Below are 17,666 nucleotides of genomic sequence, written 5' to 3'. Positions count from 1 at the left end.
GGAACCGCGCAGCCCCTGGCGCGGCCCGCCCGGGGCCTGGGTTCAGCCACAGCCAGGCGGAGCTTTCAGAACCACCGGGCCGAGCCGAAGCGCACGCACGCCGCCACCTCGGAGCCCCGCGCTGGGGGGAATGCGCCCTCGGGGCGCCGAACAGGGGGCGCCCGTAGCCTACCCCCGGGGAGGCGCCCCCCGAACGCCCCTGAAGCTTCCCATGGCCCGGGCTGGGGTCCGGGGCCTCGGTTACTGACGTGCTCGAAGCCCGCCTCTCCCCCCCGCCCCACAACCCCCGCCACCTCACGGAGCCGTGGCCCACGGTGCGGAACCCGGTGTAGGCGCAGCCAGCCAGAGGGCGCGGGCAGGGGCCATGGCCCCGGGGGGCCGCTGAGCGCGGACCGGCCCAACCCGAGCCTCTCGGTAGCCGCCGCCGCCGCCCGGGAGCCCAGGCCCCGCCACGGCGAGAGGAGGTGAGTGGTGAGGGAACCCCGTGAGGGGAGTTGGGCCGGCCGCCAGGGCACCCCCCCAACCCCCACACACACACCGACCTTGCTGGGAACCGCGCGACTGCAACTCCGAAGAAGTGTCCGGCTGCAGCGTGGGGGGGGGGGAGCTCGGCGATCCAGGGGTCACGGGAATGGGGGGACAGAGGGGCTCTGATTACCTGTCCTGGCAGCCCCAGACCCCTTTGCGCTGGGGGAGAGGGGTGGTGGTGGTGGTGTGAGGGTATATGTGGGTGTTTGGGGGTGGTGGGGGGGCCTGTGGGGGTCACTAGGAGGTAAAGCAACTTTTTGTGATTTTTGCGGGCAAGGTTCCGGGAGGGTACCCCCCACACACACACCCTGGCAGCACCCCCCTTCCCCTTCCCCGTCACCCTCATTACTACGTTCCTTGGAGCGGATGTTCCTTCTATTTTGATTCTTTTCTCCCTCAGCAATACTCTTCCTCCATAGGTGAGCCTGCCCTGCCTCAGTATCTCCATCTGGGGAGTCCTGGTATAGTTCTCATGCAAAGATTGTGGGGGTGGGACAAGGGGAGAGGGGGGGGTGGTATAAGGAGACAGGAGGACCTGCGCCAGAGGCTTTTCTTCTTGGTCCCCAGCTTTATTTGAGGTTGGCTTTCACAGCAAGGAAGGAGTTCTGCTTGGGTTGGGGGTAGGTTCCCCCCCACACCCCATCACATGAGGGTGTAGATGAACTAGGAGAGTCTGCAAATCAAGCTCCAGTGTGAAGCAGGAGTCCCAGGGGTCAGGTGGAGGAGGGACCACAATAGAGGTTTGCTGGGTTTGCCCTGAGCTGGGATAGTCTGGTGTCAAGATGGCCCAGGACTAAGGTAGTGTGGGCTAGCCAAAGGAGTTCTTCTGGAAGTAGAGCTGCCCACCCCTCTCCCCTCCCTAGCTGGATAAATAACTTCAAATTCTTGAGAAACCTGCATTTTGTTACTTGGTTCATTAGTACCTGGGGAGAGAACCAATTGAAAGCACTGCTCGGATGTCCACCCTGGAACTGGGTCAGGTTGGGGACTTCCATCCTCTTGAATTCACTTAAGAGTTGCAGAGATTGGAGGGAAATTGCACCCAGGGGGTCGGCTAGAGCTAGAGCCTCTTGCCAGGATGTGCCTGGATCCTGTGGATTATGGTGTGCAGACAAGGTAGTGGCACGGGCACACTCACAGTAAGTGCAGAGGTGAGGGCTGAACTGAGCAACCCCCCCGCAGCCCAGCCTCAACCCCCTGACATTCTGCATACCTTGGAGTGGGGTGGGGGGGAGAGTTGGAGGAGGGAGCCAGGCCCAGGTGACCTTGACTGGGAAACCCTGGCCACAAAAGGGGGGGTTTCAGTCCCAGCTATGCTAGAAAGCTCTGCTTCCTGGTCCATGAGGTATTGGGGGAGGGGGAGGGGGAAGATGAGAAGCCAAGAAGGAGCTGGTCTATATCTGAGGGGCTAGGTAGCCAGCGGGGGTGCTGTTAATAATTTCCTCCCTACGTTCCCCCCACAGCCCTTGTTCCTGCCTTCCTTCCATCAGCCAATCTTCCTTCCCTGAGACAGGCTGCCTGTCTCCCCCCCCCCTCCCACACCCCCCCCCACACTGTTGTTTGGGAGGTCAGGACCAGGCTGGACAAGTTGATCTCCTGGTCTCCTTTCCTGCCCCCCAGGTACCTCTGGATCCCATCGGACCCCTTCGTCTGGCCGCCCCTTCTCTGCACCCCTTGCCAGCCCCAGCTCCTCGTTTCTTTGTTCAAGCGTCTCTCCTCCGTCCCTCCCTCTCTCCTCCTCCCTCTCTCCTCCTCCCGCCCGCCTGCCTCCCTCCCTCCCTTACTCCCTCCCGCCAGTTTTCTTCCTCTCCTTCTGGGCTTTTCCTCCTGGTGGGCTCCCAGGTGGCGGTGGCTGTACCTCTGGTGGCCACCCACCTGAGCTCCTTCTGATTTGGGGGCTTTTGTGAGACTGGGGCTAAATGGAAGGCATTCAGTGGCTGGCAGAGAGGAAGGGCCTGTAGAAACCCCCTCCCCCCCTCCCTAGCTGTCCTTGCCCACTTCTTCCATCTCTCTCCTTCCCACCCCCCCCCAGCTAAAGATGGGGCCTGGACTTGGTCCCAAGGCCCCAGCAGACTTCAACATCCCCCATTCACCACCTCTTTCAAGAGCCTTAGTATTGTGCTGGGGCCCTGTGAGATGATCTTCTAGCTTCCTGAGTATCTTAAGTGACTCCATCCCCGTCTTTGGTGAGACTGACTTTATCACCCTAAAAATGGATGCAGGCAAATAAAATGAGGCCATGGAAAGAAGATAGGTAGCAGCATAGCAGCAGGTTGACATAACCCTTCCCTACGCCGCCACCCCCCTTCCTTCGCATCAAGGCTCTCTGAAGAACTGCAACTATATCTTGCCCTCTCTGAGCCAGGATATAAGATAGAAGTGCTCTCTCTCTCTCTCTGTGTGTGTGTGTGTGTGTGTGTGTGTGTGTCTCTTTCTCTCTGTCTCTTTCTGTGTCTCTGTCTCTCCCCCCTTTCTCCCTCCCTCCCCCCCACCTCTCTCTCTCTTTCTCTCTCTCAGCTTCCTTAAGCCTCACCCCACTAGTAGGTCAAGTTCTTGAGCAAACTCAAGCTTGCGAGTGCATGCGTGGGCATGTGAGTATGATGTGTATACAACCAAGACTGTCAGTGAGCCCCCCCACCCCCGTTTGTACCCTAAGGGTGGCTGCACAGCCCTTTCTCCTACCTGCCCCCCCCATCCCCTAGAACCTGTAACTCAGCATGCACTATCTCTGTACCACAGCAGACCAGGGGAAGGGGAGTTGGTTCTGATCTTCTCCCTTCCCCCCCAGCCAGCCTCCCCCAAGAGGGAGCATTAGAGGTAGGGGCTAGCTTGAAGGAATGAGAGGTGTGCCAGGCACTCAGAGAACAGCACATGAAGAATAGGCCAGGAGGCTGAGGCTGCACTTCCTGCCTGAAGAACCACCAGTGGTTTGCCTTGGCAGGAGCGGCAAGGGCTCAAGGGGAGGTGTGGTGGTGTGGGGGGAGTATTAGGGTCTAGGAGTATGAGCTGGAGCCTGGGCCTGGCTTTAGCATCAATTAGCCCTGGCCAGGGACTAGCAGACCACTGTTCTTCCATCCCCATTCCAGTGTCCCAGAAATGGGCCTGCGATCCTGCCTCCCATGGGAAGAAGAGAATAGATGGGACAGATCTGGGGGATGGGACTCACATTATTATTCTTGATGCCCCCCACCCTAGTGCTTCTGGATGGGGGGTTGGGAGTTGGCGCTCGTTTATGCCGGAGGGAGCAATATGTTCCGACAACTGGTGCTGGGCTGCGTTTACCCAACAGCCAGCCTGCCTGGGGAGACAATATTTGAAAAACACAGTATTGAAACTTGGGCTTACTGGGGATGTGGGTGGAGCGGGGGGGGGGGGTAGGGGCGGAAGAGACATTCCAAAAGGGACAATGTAGCTAGCACAGACCCTGCTGCAGGTCCATTGGCCCTTTTAGCACCCTTTCTAAATCCTCTAGAGGCAGAGCTGAACTTTTTTCCCTGACAGGAAGTCCTTCTGCCTGTCTGATCTGGGTCTTTCCTACTTTGATTTGAGTAAAAGTGAGCAGCACCCTCTGTAATTCGCTGCCTCTCCTTTTTGACTGGTACTGTCCTATTGGCTTTGTGTTGTTTACTTCTATCTTATCCACCCTTACTTCCTCCCCCTTCTTCCCCAGTCTCTCATGCTTCCCCTTCCACCCCAGTAATCAAGTCCAGATTTGCCTGCTCTGGGAGGAAAGCTTGGCCAGAGCAAGCAGGAATGCACCCCATCTTTCAAGGTGGGAGAGAGAAAGAAGGAGCCCATTCTGCTGGTGGTGGGTACAGGGGACATGAGAGGATTTCTGATCACCTGCTTGTGCTGGGCCTAGGACATGCGATTCAGGGTGCTATAAGGAGAAGGGTGGAAGTCTCCAGTTTCTCCCATTAGCCCTGGTTATCCCAGGCTGCCCACTGTAGTCTGCTTCTTCAGTCTCATTGGTAACCCTTCCTCAAGACAAAGAGGCAGAAGAACATATATGCAGTTTGCACACCAGGACACTCACGGTCCCAGGTCAGCAGATATGGGAGACCCCTCCACTCTCTTTGTCCAGGTAGAGATGGGGAAATAGGGTATAAGTTAAAGGAGATGTTAGGAGGGTCAGACTCGCAGCTGCCTCACTCATCCCCATGTTGGTCTCTCTCCCAGGTGTTCAGAGCGCCCAGTCGGCTTCCTGGGCTCTAGGCCCTTCCCACAATGCTTGTCGCTGGATTTCTCCTTTGGACTTCCCTACTGACTGGGGCCTGGCCAACCACCCCCACCCAGGACCACATCCCAGCCACGCCCCGGGTCCGGCTCTCCTTCAAAGGTAAGAGGCTAGCTTGCTGCATCTCAGAAACATCCTTTCTAAAGAGCACTCAACTCCATTGCACAAGAAAGAAAAGAGGGGTCAGGACAAAGAAAAAGATAATATAAAGGGAGAAATTATACAGTCCCATGGATCTTCCTGGGCATAGGGGAAGGTTGACCTGGGGATAGGGAAAGACTGGATACTTAGATGTTTGGGAAGAAGGATTTTGAGTCTATGTGTCCGGGTTCTATGGCCCAGGCTCAGCAAAAGGCACTGCTCCCTGGGTGATAACTGGGAGGATCTGATCCTCAGCTCCTTCATCTTTGCACCTAGCCCACCTAGGTAGTGAACACACAGTACATACTCCCCGAAGACACAGGGTTGACTCACTAGTCACTCCCTAAGGGGATGAGTGTTTCCACAGTCCACCCTGGTTATAGGCTAAGGGGCAGCATCTATACTGAGGCCTGGGGGCACCTACATCATTGCTGAGTTCTCTTCCTTGGCTGTCTCCTGACCAGAGATTGCTCCATCTAGTTGCTTGCCCCTGGGTATTGTCCACTTGCTCCTGGGTATTGTCCGCTCGACCCTCGCTGGCCAGATTTCCAGGCAGCCATGTTGAGTGAAAGGCTGGGCTGACCTTTTCTTGCTTGGGCTTGGGTCACCCAGGCCCCTGGCTGGACCCCTCCTCTGGTCTTATCCTACCCCTGCAACTAGATGAAAGGAGGGAGGGGTTAGGTTTCTGATCATTAGCTTTCCCAGCCCTGATTTTAATGGCCTTTCTGGAAGGGCTCCACTGAAGATCCTGAGAGCAATGGGCAGAGAAGAGTTAATCTGTTTGGGTTAGAAAAGTACCCCCCCCCCTTTCTCAGGGCTGGGAAGGTGAGATATTTATTCTACTGATACCTCCACCCTTCCCTGGTGGAATTCCTCACAGCAGATTAATAAATCTTGTAGGGGCCAGGTCCTCTTACTCTGTCTCTTATCCTGCCTAAGCAGACCAGTCTTCTCTTGCTACAGGGGGAGGGAGGGAGCTTGGTCTTTACACCTGGGAACCCTGAATCCACTGTGGGTATTGTTGCTATTATTGTTGGTGGTGGTAGTGGTGTTGTTATTTTGTTTGATGCTGGTCCTGGGGATTGAATTCAAGGTCTTGGCACTGTCCCTGAGCTTTTTTTTGCTTAAGTTTAACACTCTATCACTTGAGCCACAGCTCCACTTTGGCTTTTTGTGGTTAATTAGCGATAAGAGTCTCACAGATTTTTCCTGGCCTGTCTGTCTTTTTTTTTTTTCTTTTTATCCATTGTGGGGCTTGAACTCTGGGCCTGGACACTGTCCCTCAGCTCTTCAGCTCAAGGCGATGCTCTACCACTTGAGCCACGGTGCCACTTCTGGTTTTCTGGTGGTTTATTGGAGATAAGAGTTTCACGGACTTTCCTGCCCGGGCTGGCTTTGAACCTGGATCCTCAGATCTCAGCCTCCTGAGTAGCTAGGATTATAGGAGTGAGCCACTGGCACCTGGCTCCCTGTCTGTCTTTGAATCATAATCCTCAGATCTCAGCCTTCTGAGTAGCTAGGATTACAAGCGTGAGCCACCAGTGCCCAGCTTGGGTGTTAATTTTTGTTATCCTGCCAGGAAACAGAGGGAATGAGACAGAAGAAAGTCCTCTGTGTGCTCCTTTTAGGTCTCATATCCCCAAAGAAAACAATTTTGTTCCTCTTTTCCAGCTAGAGAAACTGAGGCTCAGGCAAGAGCAAAGCCAAGGTCAGGAAGGAAGCAGAAGCAAGGCCAGAAATAGAACCCTAAGTCTCCTGGCCCGATCGGCGCCCACATTGCCATGGGTCGATTCCCTCTCAATTAGCTCTGAAGCTGACACCCACAGTGACTAAAAGCCCAGCTCAGCTCACTGGCAGCTGGCCTACTGTGCTGCTTGCTGCAGTGGCCTGGGGTGGAGCTGGAGGACACCTGGAAACACCCATCTGGGTTCTTTGGGCCTGTGTCCAGCCACATTGACTTTCTCTGCCCCCACCTGACCTCATGTCCTGATTTGATGCTTAGCTGTCACTTCAGGTTCTAGAGCACCTACTGTGTGCTCTGCCTCATGCTGAGTCCTGGAATCTCAGCGGTGAATGAGATGGGATGCTTACAGGCAGACTGACTGAAAAGGCAGTGCACACCCTGTTAGTCAGTGTTACTGGGCAGGGTAAGGCATATGACACACAGGACATGTGCAACCTATCCATGCTGAATGGACTCGGCTGGTCATGTGCCCAGGAGATGGCTGTCAATGAGGAGGGACCCTCACCAAACAGAAGGAAAATAGAGGTAAACTTCCAGAGACTCCACAAAAAGGTTAGGGGCTGGGTAAAAAGGATAGAGCTCTTTCTTTCAAGGAGACAAATGAGGAACATACAGAGGATTGCTTTCAGAAAAGCACTTGGGCTCCATGACTCAGTTGCTTCTTCTGTGCTTGGATGGATATAGCAGCCCAGGTCTCAGAAGCCCAGGCTGAACCTCCCCTGCCTTGTCTTGAGTCCTGCTCCAGCTGGGAGGTACCAGTTCTGGCCTAGGTAATCCAAGACCCTCTACAACACAGGGGCTGGCATGAGGGGCCATGATGCCCAGCTCAGATAAGGAACAAATGCAGGAACTGGACCAGGCATGAGCTTGCTGCCCCGCCCGTCTGCCTGAGCACCCTAGCCAGGACTGCCAGCATTTATTTCAGCTTGGGGTTCTCTCAGAAGCAGCACGGCCCAAGGTCAGGCACAAATGAGGGGTCAATTGGGGCAGGTTTCCAAGAGGAGGCAAAATGGTCTTTGATTCCTGGCTCTGGAGATTGGAGAGCCTGGATAGCAGGTCATCCTCTCCCACCATCATTTCAGGGGCCTAGAGTCACTTTTGCCAAGAGTTACAGACCAAGTCCAGTTGAAAAAAAAAACCCTTCCTTCCCCTACTCTGAGACACCCAAGCCCTAGGGCACCACCTCCCTCCCGGGCAGCAGCAGCAGAGGTGCCAAGCGCTGCCAGCTCTTTTGTTCAGTGTGGGGAGTGTTTACTTTTTCCCAGGAAGCTACCCCCAACACACTGCTGTGGCTTGAGCCGAGTTTGGCCAGGATTTGGGATCAAGAGGTGCTTGGTGGGGGAGAAGGGTCTTGTGATGACATGAGGTAGTCAGGCTGCTAGGGAAATTAAGGCAGGAATAGGGAGAGGGAAAAACAAATATCACCTTAGGAGAGGTCAGGAAAAATGAAAACGATAGGAAAACAAATGATGGGGGTGGGAAAAGGAGAAAAATGATAGTAGATGCCGGGACGTTAGCCAGGCAGCGGACCCTCCCAGTCCTGAGCTGGGTCTTTCTGGCTTTCCTGTGAGGAAGGAGGCTCAAAGGGGCTTTCCAGGTCACTTGGCTGGAAGACTGAATTGAGCCTGGCTCTGCCTGATGCCTGAGCCTGTCCCAAGACTAAGAGTGGGGGGCGGAGATGCTGGTGGTGCTGTGGGCATGTCCCCTGCCATGAACCGGGGCTGGAGGTCCAGGATCCTGTGGGGCTGTATGCAGTCTTCCCAGACTCCTCCAAGGAAAAGCCTGGGATTACACTGGAAAGGCTCCTTCTGCCCTCTCCCTGCTGATGCATTGGAACCAGAGTTTGCTCTTTTTAAGGCTGTGAATCTAGCTTTTCCACTGAGCAGGGTCCCAGGCAAGTCCCACCCCATCAGAAATGGGAAAACTAGAGCCCCAAAGAATGGTTCCGATGTTCAGAACCTCTATAAGTCCAGGCATACCTGGCTTCTCATTCTATAAGCTGGGAACTGGTGACTCACACTTGTAATCTTGGCTCTTGAGGAGGCTTGAGATCTGTGGATCAAGGTTTGAAGCCAGCCTGGGTAGGACAGTCTGTGAGATTCTTATTTCCAGCAAACTACCAAAATAGGCCAGAAGTGTCCAGGCCCTGGTGGCTCACACCTGTAATCGTAGTTGCTTAGGAGGCCAAGAGCTAAGGAACACGGTTCAAAGCCAGCCCTGGCAGGAAAGTCCATGAGACCTTTCTTTCCAATAAACTACTCAGAAAAAAAAACAAACTGGAAGTGACATTGTGGCTCAAGTAGTAGAATGCTAGCCTTGAACACAAAGAGGCTCAGGGATAGTACCCAGGCCCAGAGTTGAAGACCCAGGACCAGCAAATAAAAAAGTCAGAAGTAGAGCCAGGGCTCAAAACAGTAGATCGCTAGCCTTGAGTGGAAAGAGGGACAGTTTCTAAAGCTCTGAGTTCAAGCCCCATAACCAGCACCAATGACAAAACAAAACAAAACAACAACAACAACAAAACTTCTGGTGTAGAAGAGTAGAGGGAGGTGTCTAGGAGCTCTGGGGTCAGGGGTGGCACCAGGGAGCTGGGCAGGAATCAGGTGGTTTTGACAACTTCAGTGGGATTTAGAGCTAACCAGATAGGAAGTGGTAGGTATCTCAGAATGAGCCAGGGTGAGAGCTGGCTGGAGAAAGTGGAGGCTTTGTGATTGTCCAAGAACTTGCCACGGACCAGCCTGAAGCAGCCAGGCCAGAGGCCATGGCCTTTAGCCGGAACCCTTTCAGTCCAACCAGGCTTTGGATGGGACCACACTGGCTGGGCCTCCGCCACACAGGCCTTGTCTCTGGCTCTGGCATGTCGCCGACCCCGCCCTGCCTGGCTCCAGCTACCCTTGGCACTGAGTAGAACTGGTGCATGCTCTCGGAGTAAATCATGTTCCCTGGCAGCCCTCACGGCTTCGTAATCGTAAAGAATTTAAAGAGAAACCACCAAGATACGAATCTCACTTTGGGGCCCCCAAAGGCATCTGTCAAAGCCCTACAGCTTGGGAGGCATTGAGCCTGAGGTGGGGGGGTGGCTTCTTGGTTGTCTGTACCTGTGTGTGGGCACCTCTAATTCTCTGGCCCCTCCAGAAGTGGTGAAAACTCAGAAGGTGGCTTTTAGGGTGATAGCTTTACTCCTGGGAGCCCCCCAGGTCCTTCTTCAGGGAGAACATAGAAGTGGTGGTGGTGGTGGTGGTGGTGATTATTTGGTCCTGAGGACAAACAAACCCCAATTTTACTCTTATGAGCTGTGTGACCTCAGATAAGTGGCTCAGTCTCTCTGAGCTCCCTGTGAGATTGGCAGTAGAACCCTAGAAGCAACTTCCTGAGGGTTCAGGCAGCCTTGCTTTGCATTCTGTGTGTGGTGGGTTTTTTCTTCTCCCTCTAGGAAAATGAGGATGAGACTAATCCTGGCTTTATTGGATTATTGGGAGAAGTACCTGAATACTGTCATGCTTCAGCCATGAAGGAAATGTCAGATCAGGAGAGTGGTGAGGGCTTTTTTGGGGGGGAGGGTGCCTCCGTGCATCCTCACCCCTCCCTCTGAAGTCTAACGTTTGATTAGGGAGGTGGTATTTGGGTAGAACTTCAGGAAGGACCGTGAGGCCAGCAGCCAGTCTGCTGGGTGGGAAGGCGGGCCTAGTGGAGGAAGCAGTGTCTCAAACGGAAAGAGAGAGATCTGTGGGATTTGCATTCTCATTTCTTATGCCAGAGACACTAAACATACATGACAGAGTTGCAGTTGATGGTATCTGGTCAGATACAGCCGCCTCCTTTGTGGAAACTACTCTGGCTCTTTCAGCTTATGTGAAGGTAGCCAGATTGGGGTTCGTCTACATGGCTGGGCAAGAGACCATGTTTCTTGGCCTGGCTTGGCCTGTTGCTGTCCTGGGAATCTTAAGCCTCACCTCAAGGGAACCCTTGGAAAAAATCAGAAAAGGATTCCTGCTGCATTTTTCTTAGAAATAGCAACAGGGCCTTTGCCAGAGGCCTGGATGCCAGAAGGCTACAGCCTGGTTCCAAAAGCCCAGCTCACGTGGGTGCCTAAGCTTGGAGTCTGCAGTCTCCCACCCAGAGTGCTGAGCAGCGAGAGAGAGAGAGAGAGAGAGAGAGAGAGAGAGAGAGAGAGAGAGAGAGAGAGAGAGAGAGAGATGGAAGGTCTCCTGGGCTCTAGAGCCTGACCTTTGATCCTGCCACAACAAAGAACAGGGTCTGGGCAGTGGATGCTGGTCGGCCTGTGGGGTGAACTCCTTCAGGCTGTCTGGGGTTCACTCCGCAGGACCCAAAGCATCAGACCCTCCTCCAGGGGCCAGGAAGTGTGTGGAGCCTGGAGACCTCAGTTCTAGACTCTCTTCTAGCCCCTCCCACTCTTCTTCCTTCCTTCCTTCCTCTCTCTCCCTGCCCCGCTTTGCCTTCACCTCCTCTCCACACCACCCCCTCTTGGTTTCCTACCCCCACATTCTCTCTTCTGAAGTCTCCACACCCAGCCAAGAGGCTTATTTCTTCCCACTTGGGGCTCAGTGCTGATTCTCTCTCATCTCCTTCCATAGACTTGAGTCCATGGCCTTGATTGAGCCTTTGCTGGCCAGCCATGGCTGCCTTCTAGAGGTTATGATTATACCTGGCATAACAGTGGCTAGAATTTGGGGGACTTATGGCTCCTGTGTCCTCTGAGGCTTGGTAGGTGGCAAGCACCCCAGGGGCTGCCACTGAGAAAGTAATTGATCCTTTTACAGGGCTGGAAAGCAATTGATCATGTTGATCAATTACTTTGATCAAGCCCTACTGTGTAAAGTACTGTTGGCTTTTCATCGAGTAGCTGTGCTGGCTGAGAATGACTGAGCTCCTGATTTAGCCTCATTGCAGCTGCCAAGGCTGACCCTGAGCACCTGTCTCTTCTTTGCCTCAGTTTCCCCACAAGAATGTTGGGGAAAGAGCTGAAACTGACTAGGGGCATCCTGTGAGGGGTGATAGGAAGAGTCTGCAAGCATCCAAGAAGGGCATCAGAGAAGGGGGCTGGGCCCAGGGCAAGAGGGAGGGTCTTGACACCCACTAGCCTGTCGCCCCCATCCTGGCCTGTCCGTCTGGGTGATTTATTGGAGTAAATGAGCCATGGAGAGTTTGTTGTCTTTTGCAGTCATGGGAGGAGGAGGTGGTAGAGGAAGGAGTGATCAGGGGTTTCCGGGCCAAGTCTGGAATGTGGGAGGAGGGGTGGGCCTTGGGGCCTCAAGAGCCAGAGCCAGCCTCTGAGGGCCATTTCACTCTTTCCACCTGAGAAATGGATCAGTTCAAACCTCACCCCAGAACCAAAGCCTCTCTTCCTATTCCCTTCACTCTTCTTAGGGCGCATTCCTTTACGATCTGCTTGCTTTGTCCCTGGTCACTTCCTTCTGTCCCCTGCACAAAAGTGTCCTTTTGTGTGTGTGTGTGTGTGTGTGTGTGTGTGTGTGTGTGTGTGTGTGTGTGTGTGTCTTTGTGTCTGTGTCTGTGTCTGTGCATGCTGATCCTAGGGCTTCAACTCGGGGCCTGGGTACTGTCCCTGAGCTCTTTTGCTCAAGGCTAGAACTCTGCCACTTGAGCCACAGTTCCACTTCCAGTTTTTTGGTGGTTAATTGGAGATGAGAGTCTCGTGGGCTTTTCTGCCTGGGCTGGCTTTGAATCACGATCCTCAGATCTCAGCCTCTTGAGTAGTTTAGGATTATAGGCATGAGTCACTAGCACCCAGTACAATGTCACTTGACCACACTATTACTTTCCCAATAAGCTGGGGCTCTGGCCTCTGCCTCCCTGGTGAAAGTCCACAAGTATGCTCTCCTATTCGTGTGTTAAGGGTCCACAAAGACCCCTAGCTTCCTGATCCACTAGCTCAGACTTTGAATGACCAGGTGCTACGAAGCTCTGGGTGAGCAGGGGTCAGTGGAGGTAGCTAGGCGGGAAGAGCTCCCATCCGTTGGGACAGAGTGTTAGAAGGGTGGAACTTCTGCTTCTGGGCTTCGGGTGCCAGGAGGTGACCTTGCTGCTCTTTTGCTCTGGCTCTTCCTGGCTGGAGGGTGAGCCAGCCCCTAGCCTGTCCTCTTTTGGGCGGAGCAGGTGGGCGCTGGGGCAGAACGGGCGTGGGAATAGCATGTCTGATCCTGCTGGTCCCAACCCCCCAGCCTCTGAAACAAGAGGGAAGAAGAGAGCAGAGCTTCAGCCCAGCTGCGTGGTTCTTACCCTAGCTTAGTGTTTACCGAACAGCTGGGATGTTTACAGTGGCCTTCAGGAAGGGGCCCCTTATTCTAGAGGATTTCCCTATCTTGAGGGTCCTACTGGGGACTCTTCCCAGCTTACCACCATCTTTCTCCCATGGAATAGACATGCCAAGGATGCAAGAACAGTATATTCATCCTCGCCCTGGACTTAGTGGTGCTTGTCCCACAACCTCATCTCTTTAGTTCTCAGGAAGAGGCAGTTCTAGGTGGTGAAATACGGTAACTGGGTCCCCAGTTCAGACATTTAAATTAAATTCAATCAGAGTGGTTATTGAATATAAACACTCGGAGTCATTTACATGTTAATTATGTTGAATGGACTAGGAGGCCATAATTAGTTGCTAATTGGGTGAGAGCGGCTGTAATTGGTTTTGTTGGCAACGACCTGGCTCTCTCACCTGGGGGGGGGGGCGGGAGGAAGCTGGCTGGGTGCTTACACATGGCTAGTACAGTCTCAGTCTGGAACTGTCTGGCTAGGGAGGGGCTGAAGGCAGATACTGACAGGTATAGGGGGGAGGGGGGCACAGAGGAACCCGCAGCTCACCCCCAAAGGAGGGAGGAAGGGTAGCTTAAGCCCAAAGACAAAAATCCTCATTCTGGATTCTGGGGGTTCCCATGCAGAACCCCAAGGGGTGAGGAAGATCAATAATAGTCTCCCCCTGCCTAGCCCCAGGTTGGACCTGGGCTTGAACAACTGGCAGGTGAATGCTCAGAAGAAAGCCATGGAACCCCAGCAGATATCACTGCCCAGGGTGGCCTAGGGTTGGCCTGGTTAGTGGTGAGGGGTCATGACTTTGGGGTATCAGTTGGGTGAGTGCTAAGCCCAGGGGGCCAATACCTGTGAAGGCTTTGGGGCTGCCCTCTGCCTGCCCCTCCCCAGCTCAGCCTGGCTGGGGCTCCCGGGGTTGCAGGGCTGTGGCCAGGGGCTGAGGCCTTCCGGCTGGCCGCTCATTAAAAGAGGATTAGGCTGAGAGCCAGGGGGCCAGGCCAGTCCCTATGGGCCTTCCTCTTGGGGCCCCTCAGAGCACGGGGGGGGGAATGAAAGAAGCTGGGGGGCCACCCTTCTCTAGAGCTCACGGAAGTGACCAGTGGGGACTACCTGGGTACTATCCTTCTCTGTCCTGGCATCCTTGTCTACCTGTTTCCCTTCTCAGAGGTCAGGAAGCCCTTCTGAGTAGATGGAGCACTGACAAAGACCCAAGCCAGCATCCCTCTCCTTTGACTCCCCAGTCCTATTTCCCTTCAGCTCAGGAATTTGGGCTGCACTAGCCCACACAAGGTCAGAGGTCAGATCTAGGCTTCAGGGACCTGTCTATCACCCTCCAGTCCTGCCAGGGGGAGGTCATGCTGTCAATCAGAGCCTTTTGCTTGGTTGGGGCTGTAACCAAAGGGGCGGAGTACCCACCTCTGCTCCAAGACCCTTCTTTTTGCAGCAGCCCCTGCCCCACTGGCAGCCGACCTGGTGTCCTGGAGACAGCAGCTGGAGGCGGGGTCGCCCACTTGGGGGTCTGCAGGGGTGAGGGCAGTAGACACGCCTCCTGCAGGCCTGTCTTTGCCTGCTGCTTCCTTTAAAGTAAGGCATCAACTTCTGCTTCCCAGAGACAGGAGACTAAAGAGCCTCAGGAGTAAGTCCCCGACATACTGAGGATGTTCCTGCCCTGGCCTTTGGCCAGGCCGTTCTTGGCTTAGGACCCTGTGTCTGCGACCATGGGAGAAGCCTGGAGGCTGGGAACGGCTGCGGAAATGAGGTGTCTGATGCCAGAAAAACCTCTTCCTTCCCAATGACGGGAAAAATCTTTCCCGGATGCCACCCCACCCAATCTGTGCCCAGCCTGGGTGAGAGGATGGGGGGTGGGGGTGGGGTGGGGCCTTCTCAGGAAGCATCATCTAGGCCCCCACTTTGGCCTTTCCCATCAAGGTCAAAGTTATCCAAGCTTGAGGTCTGACACTCCTAGTATCAGGGCCGGGCCTGGGGAAGAGAAGAGGAAGGGACCTACTGGCCCAAGTGCTTTCATGGGAAGCAGGGTTCAGCAGGAGCTGGGCTGACACTGCAGATACAAAAGGAGAGTCAAGCACTCCTACTCTGACCCAGGCTTCTTGGAAGAGCGTGAGCCCCCAGATCCTTTGTCCTGTAGTACATGCATTGGAGTGTGGTCAGGACACGCAATTCTACCTCTCACAGCCTTGGGCAAGCACCACTCTCCCCTGTGGTCTCAGTCTTCCTGCGTACAACTAGGGACATAGGACTGTCATTGGAGTCCCTCGTTTCCATTTTGTCCTACCATCTGGCAGAAATGATGTTAGTATTCCAGCTGTGAGTCACTAAGACCCGAACCCTGTACCTAACCTCTCTGAGATCCTTGTTTTAAAAGCTCTTACTACTCCCTACCTTCCCTTTCTGTAGGTTGGTTCTGGTGAATGATCTGGAATTTAGCTCTGCTTCTGTGGATCAGGGGTGAAGGGAAGAAGCTGGAGTTGAGGAGCCCAGGACTGAGTCAACAGGAAGCTCCTTCCTTCCCCAAAGCCCTCTCTGCTCCCCACCCCAACATTAGGAAACGGGGTAGCAGGGATATAAATGGGAGGTGGATGTCCTCCAAGGTTTAGTGACATCTGGAAGGAAACCTACTTCCTCAGAGAAAGAACTTGGGACCCTACCCTCCTCTTCTTACCCATGAAGTATTGGGGTGGGGGGGCGGGGAGAAAAACCAGAGGGTTTCCCAGCTGTCTCAGAGATCAGAGTAGAATCTCCAGTCAGGATCACTTTGAATATTAATACTAGGAGGGCCCAAGAGATGTTCCAGGCTTGAAATAAGACTCCCTTTGACTCCAAATGGAAGTCATAAAGCCAGTGCCAGAAACACACTTATAGCCCTGACCTTCCATCCCACGTCTTCCCCATCATGCCTGGTCTCCTGGGGGCTTCCCTCCCCCCCCCCACCATTTCCACAGCAACTGAAGCATCACGTCCTGTGACACCAGAGCGTCCTCTGACACCGGTCATTGACGCTATATCCTGTGGCCACTGGGAAGGGTCCCAAAGGGTCCTGAGTCATGTGCCCCGATGATGGAGGACGAGTCACCTTCCGGCTCTGGACCTCCTGCCAGGCACTCTCCAACCCCCCTCCCCCAGGACTGGCTTCCCTGTGCCTCCCCTGCCTTCAGCAGTAAACCTGGGTAGGAATCTCACTCACCATTCATTGTCTAGCCTGTCACTTCCCTTCACAATGTCCTGATGTCCCCACCTAGAAACTGGCTGTTTGAGGACCCTTCTGCATTGTGGAGCATTTTGGACCCCTTGGATCAAGGCTAGCCTCCTGCCCACCCCCCCTCTTCTGGGACTCAGGTTCCTCATGCTGAGTGATTTCTTACCTGCCTTTCTTAAGGATCTGGAAACAAGAGTGCTGGGGCTTTGGAACTTGGGACTTGGGGCCCTGGGAGACATGGCACAGGAGAGAATTACAGAGGCCAAGGCTGGGCAGGGAAGGAAGGTAGAGATTATGGCTGCTTGGGTCCCTGAGGACTATCTAAAGCTTTCCTTTACCCCAAGTGCTATGTCTGAGGTCCCCACTTCGGCTTCTGTCTACCTCCCTGCCATTGCCCCCAAAGTGCCCGGGCAACCTAGCAGGACGGGTAAGGGCATGCCCCCAGCCAGGGTATAAATAACCTCTGGCGGGCTCTCCCAGCCTGGGGGGGCTCTCCTGGCAGCCCCACTTCCTCTCTGGCCACTTCCCAGTTCTGGGGGTGGGGGAATGTTTACTTTCCTGTTGTCCCTGTGATTGGGTGGCCAGGCTGGGGACTCCGAGTGGCCTAACAACAGGTGCAGGACAGTGCCCAGGCTGCCCTGCCCAGAACTTCAGAGGCGCCGCCGCCGGACAGGCGGGAGAGGCCATAGCCAGGCAGGGATGGGCCCTTTGATCCTTCAGCGTCCCTGCGTCCCAGTAGCTGGCCAAGGTCATCACCTGTATTCCCTGGTTACTGCATACTCAGGTCTGGGCAGGGCAAGGATTTCCTTGCCCCGAAATCCTCAGGGAGAGATTCCAGTACCAGATGTGGGCTCTGGGTTGGCTGTCTGATTCCAGCTCACCTCGTCTCCCCTGTATGGGATGTGCTATGCATATCCCGAGTAGCTGAAGCTGCTTTCAAGAAGAGTTTCCCCGCCCTCCCTCCACCCCCCAGCCAATCCCAGGCTCCCTGGCACACCAGTGGGAAACAGATCAGCCACGTGGTGTCAGTTGGAAACAGGTACCTGCTGATGCCACCTTCAGACTGTGTCCAGGGCCTCCGATCCCAGCTGGGGCCTTGAGACCTGGTCTAGGCCTTTCCCTGGATTCCCTGCTCGTGAAGTCAGGAACTAGTTTGGGATGGAGGGGAAGTGAGACATATATAATCTCTTCAATGAGCATTTCGTCTGTTGTAGGACAGGTGTTCATACCTGCTCTGTGGGTCTACATGCCTAGGCCCATCTGTGTGCTGCCATCTCGCCCTCTGCATACGAGAATAGTTTTGACCTTCACCACATTGTTTTCTCTCCTGCTCAGCTAAAAATAGTTGGCGGTGGGTGTAGGAGGGGCTTGCCATAGTGACCCTTCTCCTTCCTCAGAAACAGGTTCTAAAGCTTCCTGGAGTCCTCTGTCTGTCATTAGCCTGTCATTAGCTTAGTTTGCTTCTGTTCTTTATCCCCAGGAAGTGATCCCCTCCTCCCTCTCCCCCCCCCACTCTC

At 54.5% G+C, this 17,666-nt stretch overlaps 1 protein-coding gene across 3 annotated transcripts in view; it reads left to right on the top strand.

The window, feature by feature from the left end:
- The first annotated feature begins 31 nt into the window (after positions 1-31).
- The window catches only part of Sema3f (sema domain, immunoglobulin domain (Ig), short basic domain, secreted, (semaphorin) 3F), a 29,742-nt gene continuing 12,107 nt past the window's right edge, over positions 32-17,666 (top strand). For all 3 annotated transcript variants that reach the window (XM_013028244.1, XM_013028243.1, XM_013028242.1), the window contains exons 1-2: positions 32-464; positions 4,708-4,867. In XM_013028244.1, coding sequence (XP_012883698.1) covers positions 4,756-4,867 — 112 coding nt within the window. In that variant the 5' untranslated portion in view covers positions 32-464; positions 4,708-4,755. The remainder of the gene's footprint in view (positions 465-4,707; positions 4,868-17,666) is intronic.

The sequence above is a fragment of the Dipodomys ordii genome, unplaced genomic scaffold (assembly GCF_000151885.1).
Source record: "Dipodomys ordii isolate 6190 unplaced genomic scaffold, Dord_2.0 Scaffold107, whole genome shotgun sequence".
NCBI classification, from domain to species: domain Eukaryota; kingdom Metazoa; phylum Chordata; class Mammalia; order Rodentia; family Heteromyidae; genus Dipodomys; species Dipodomys ordii.
This window is presented reverse-complemented; position numbering and strand designations above follow the sequence as displayed.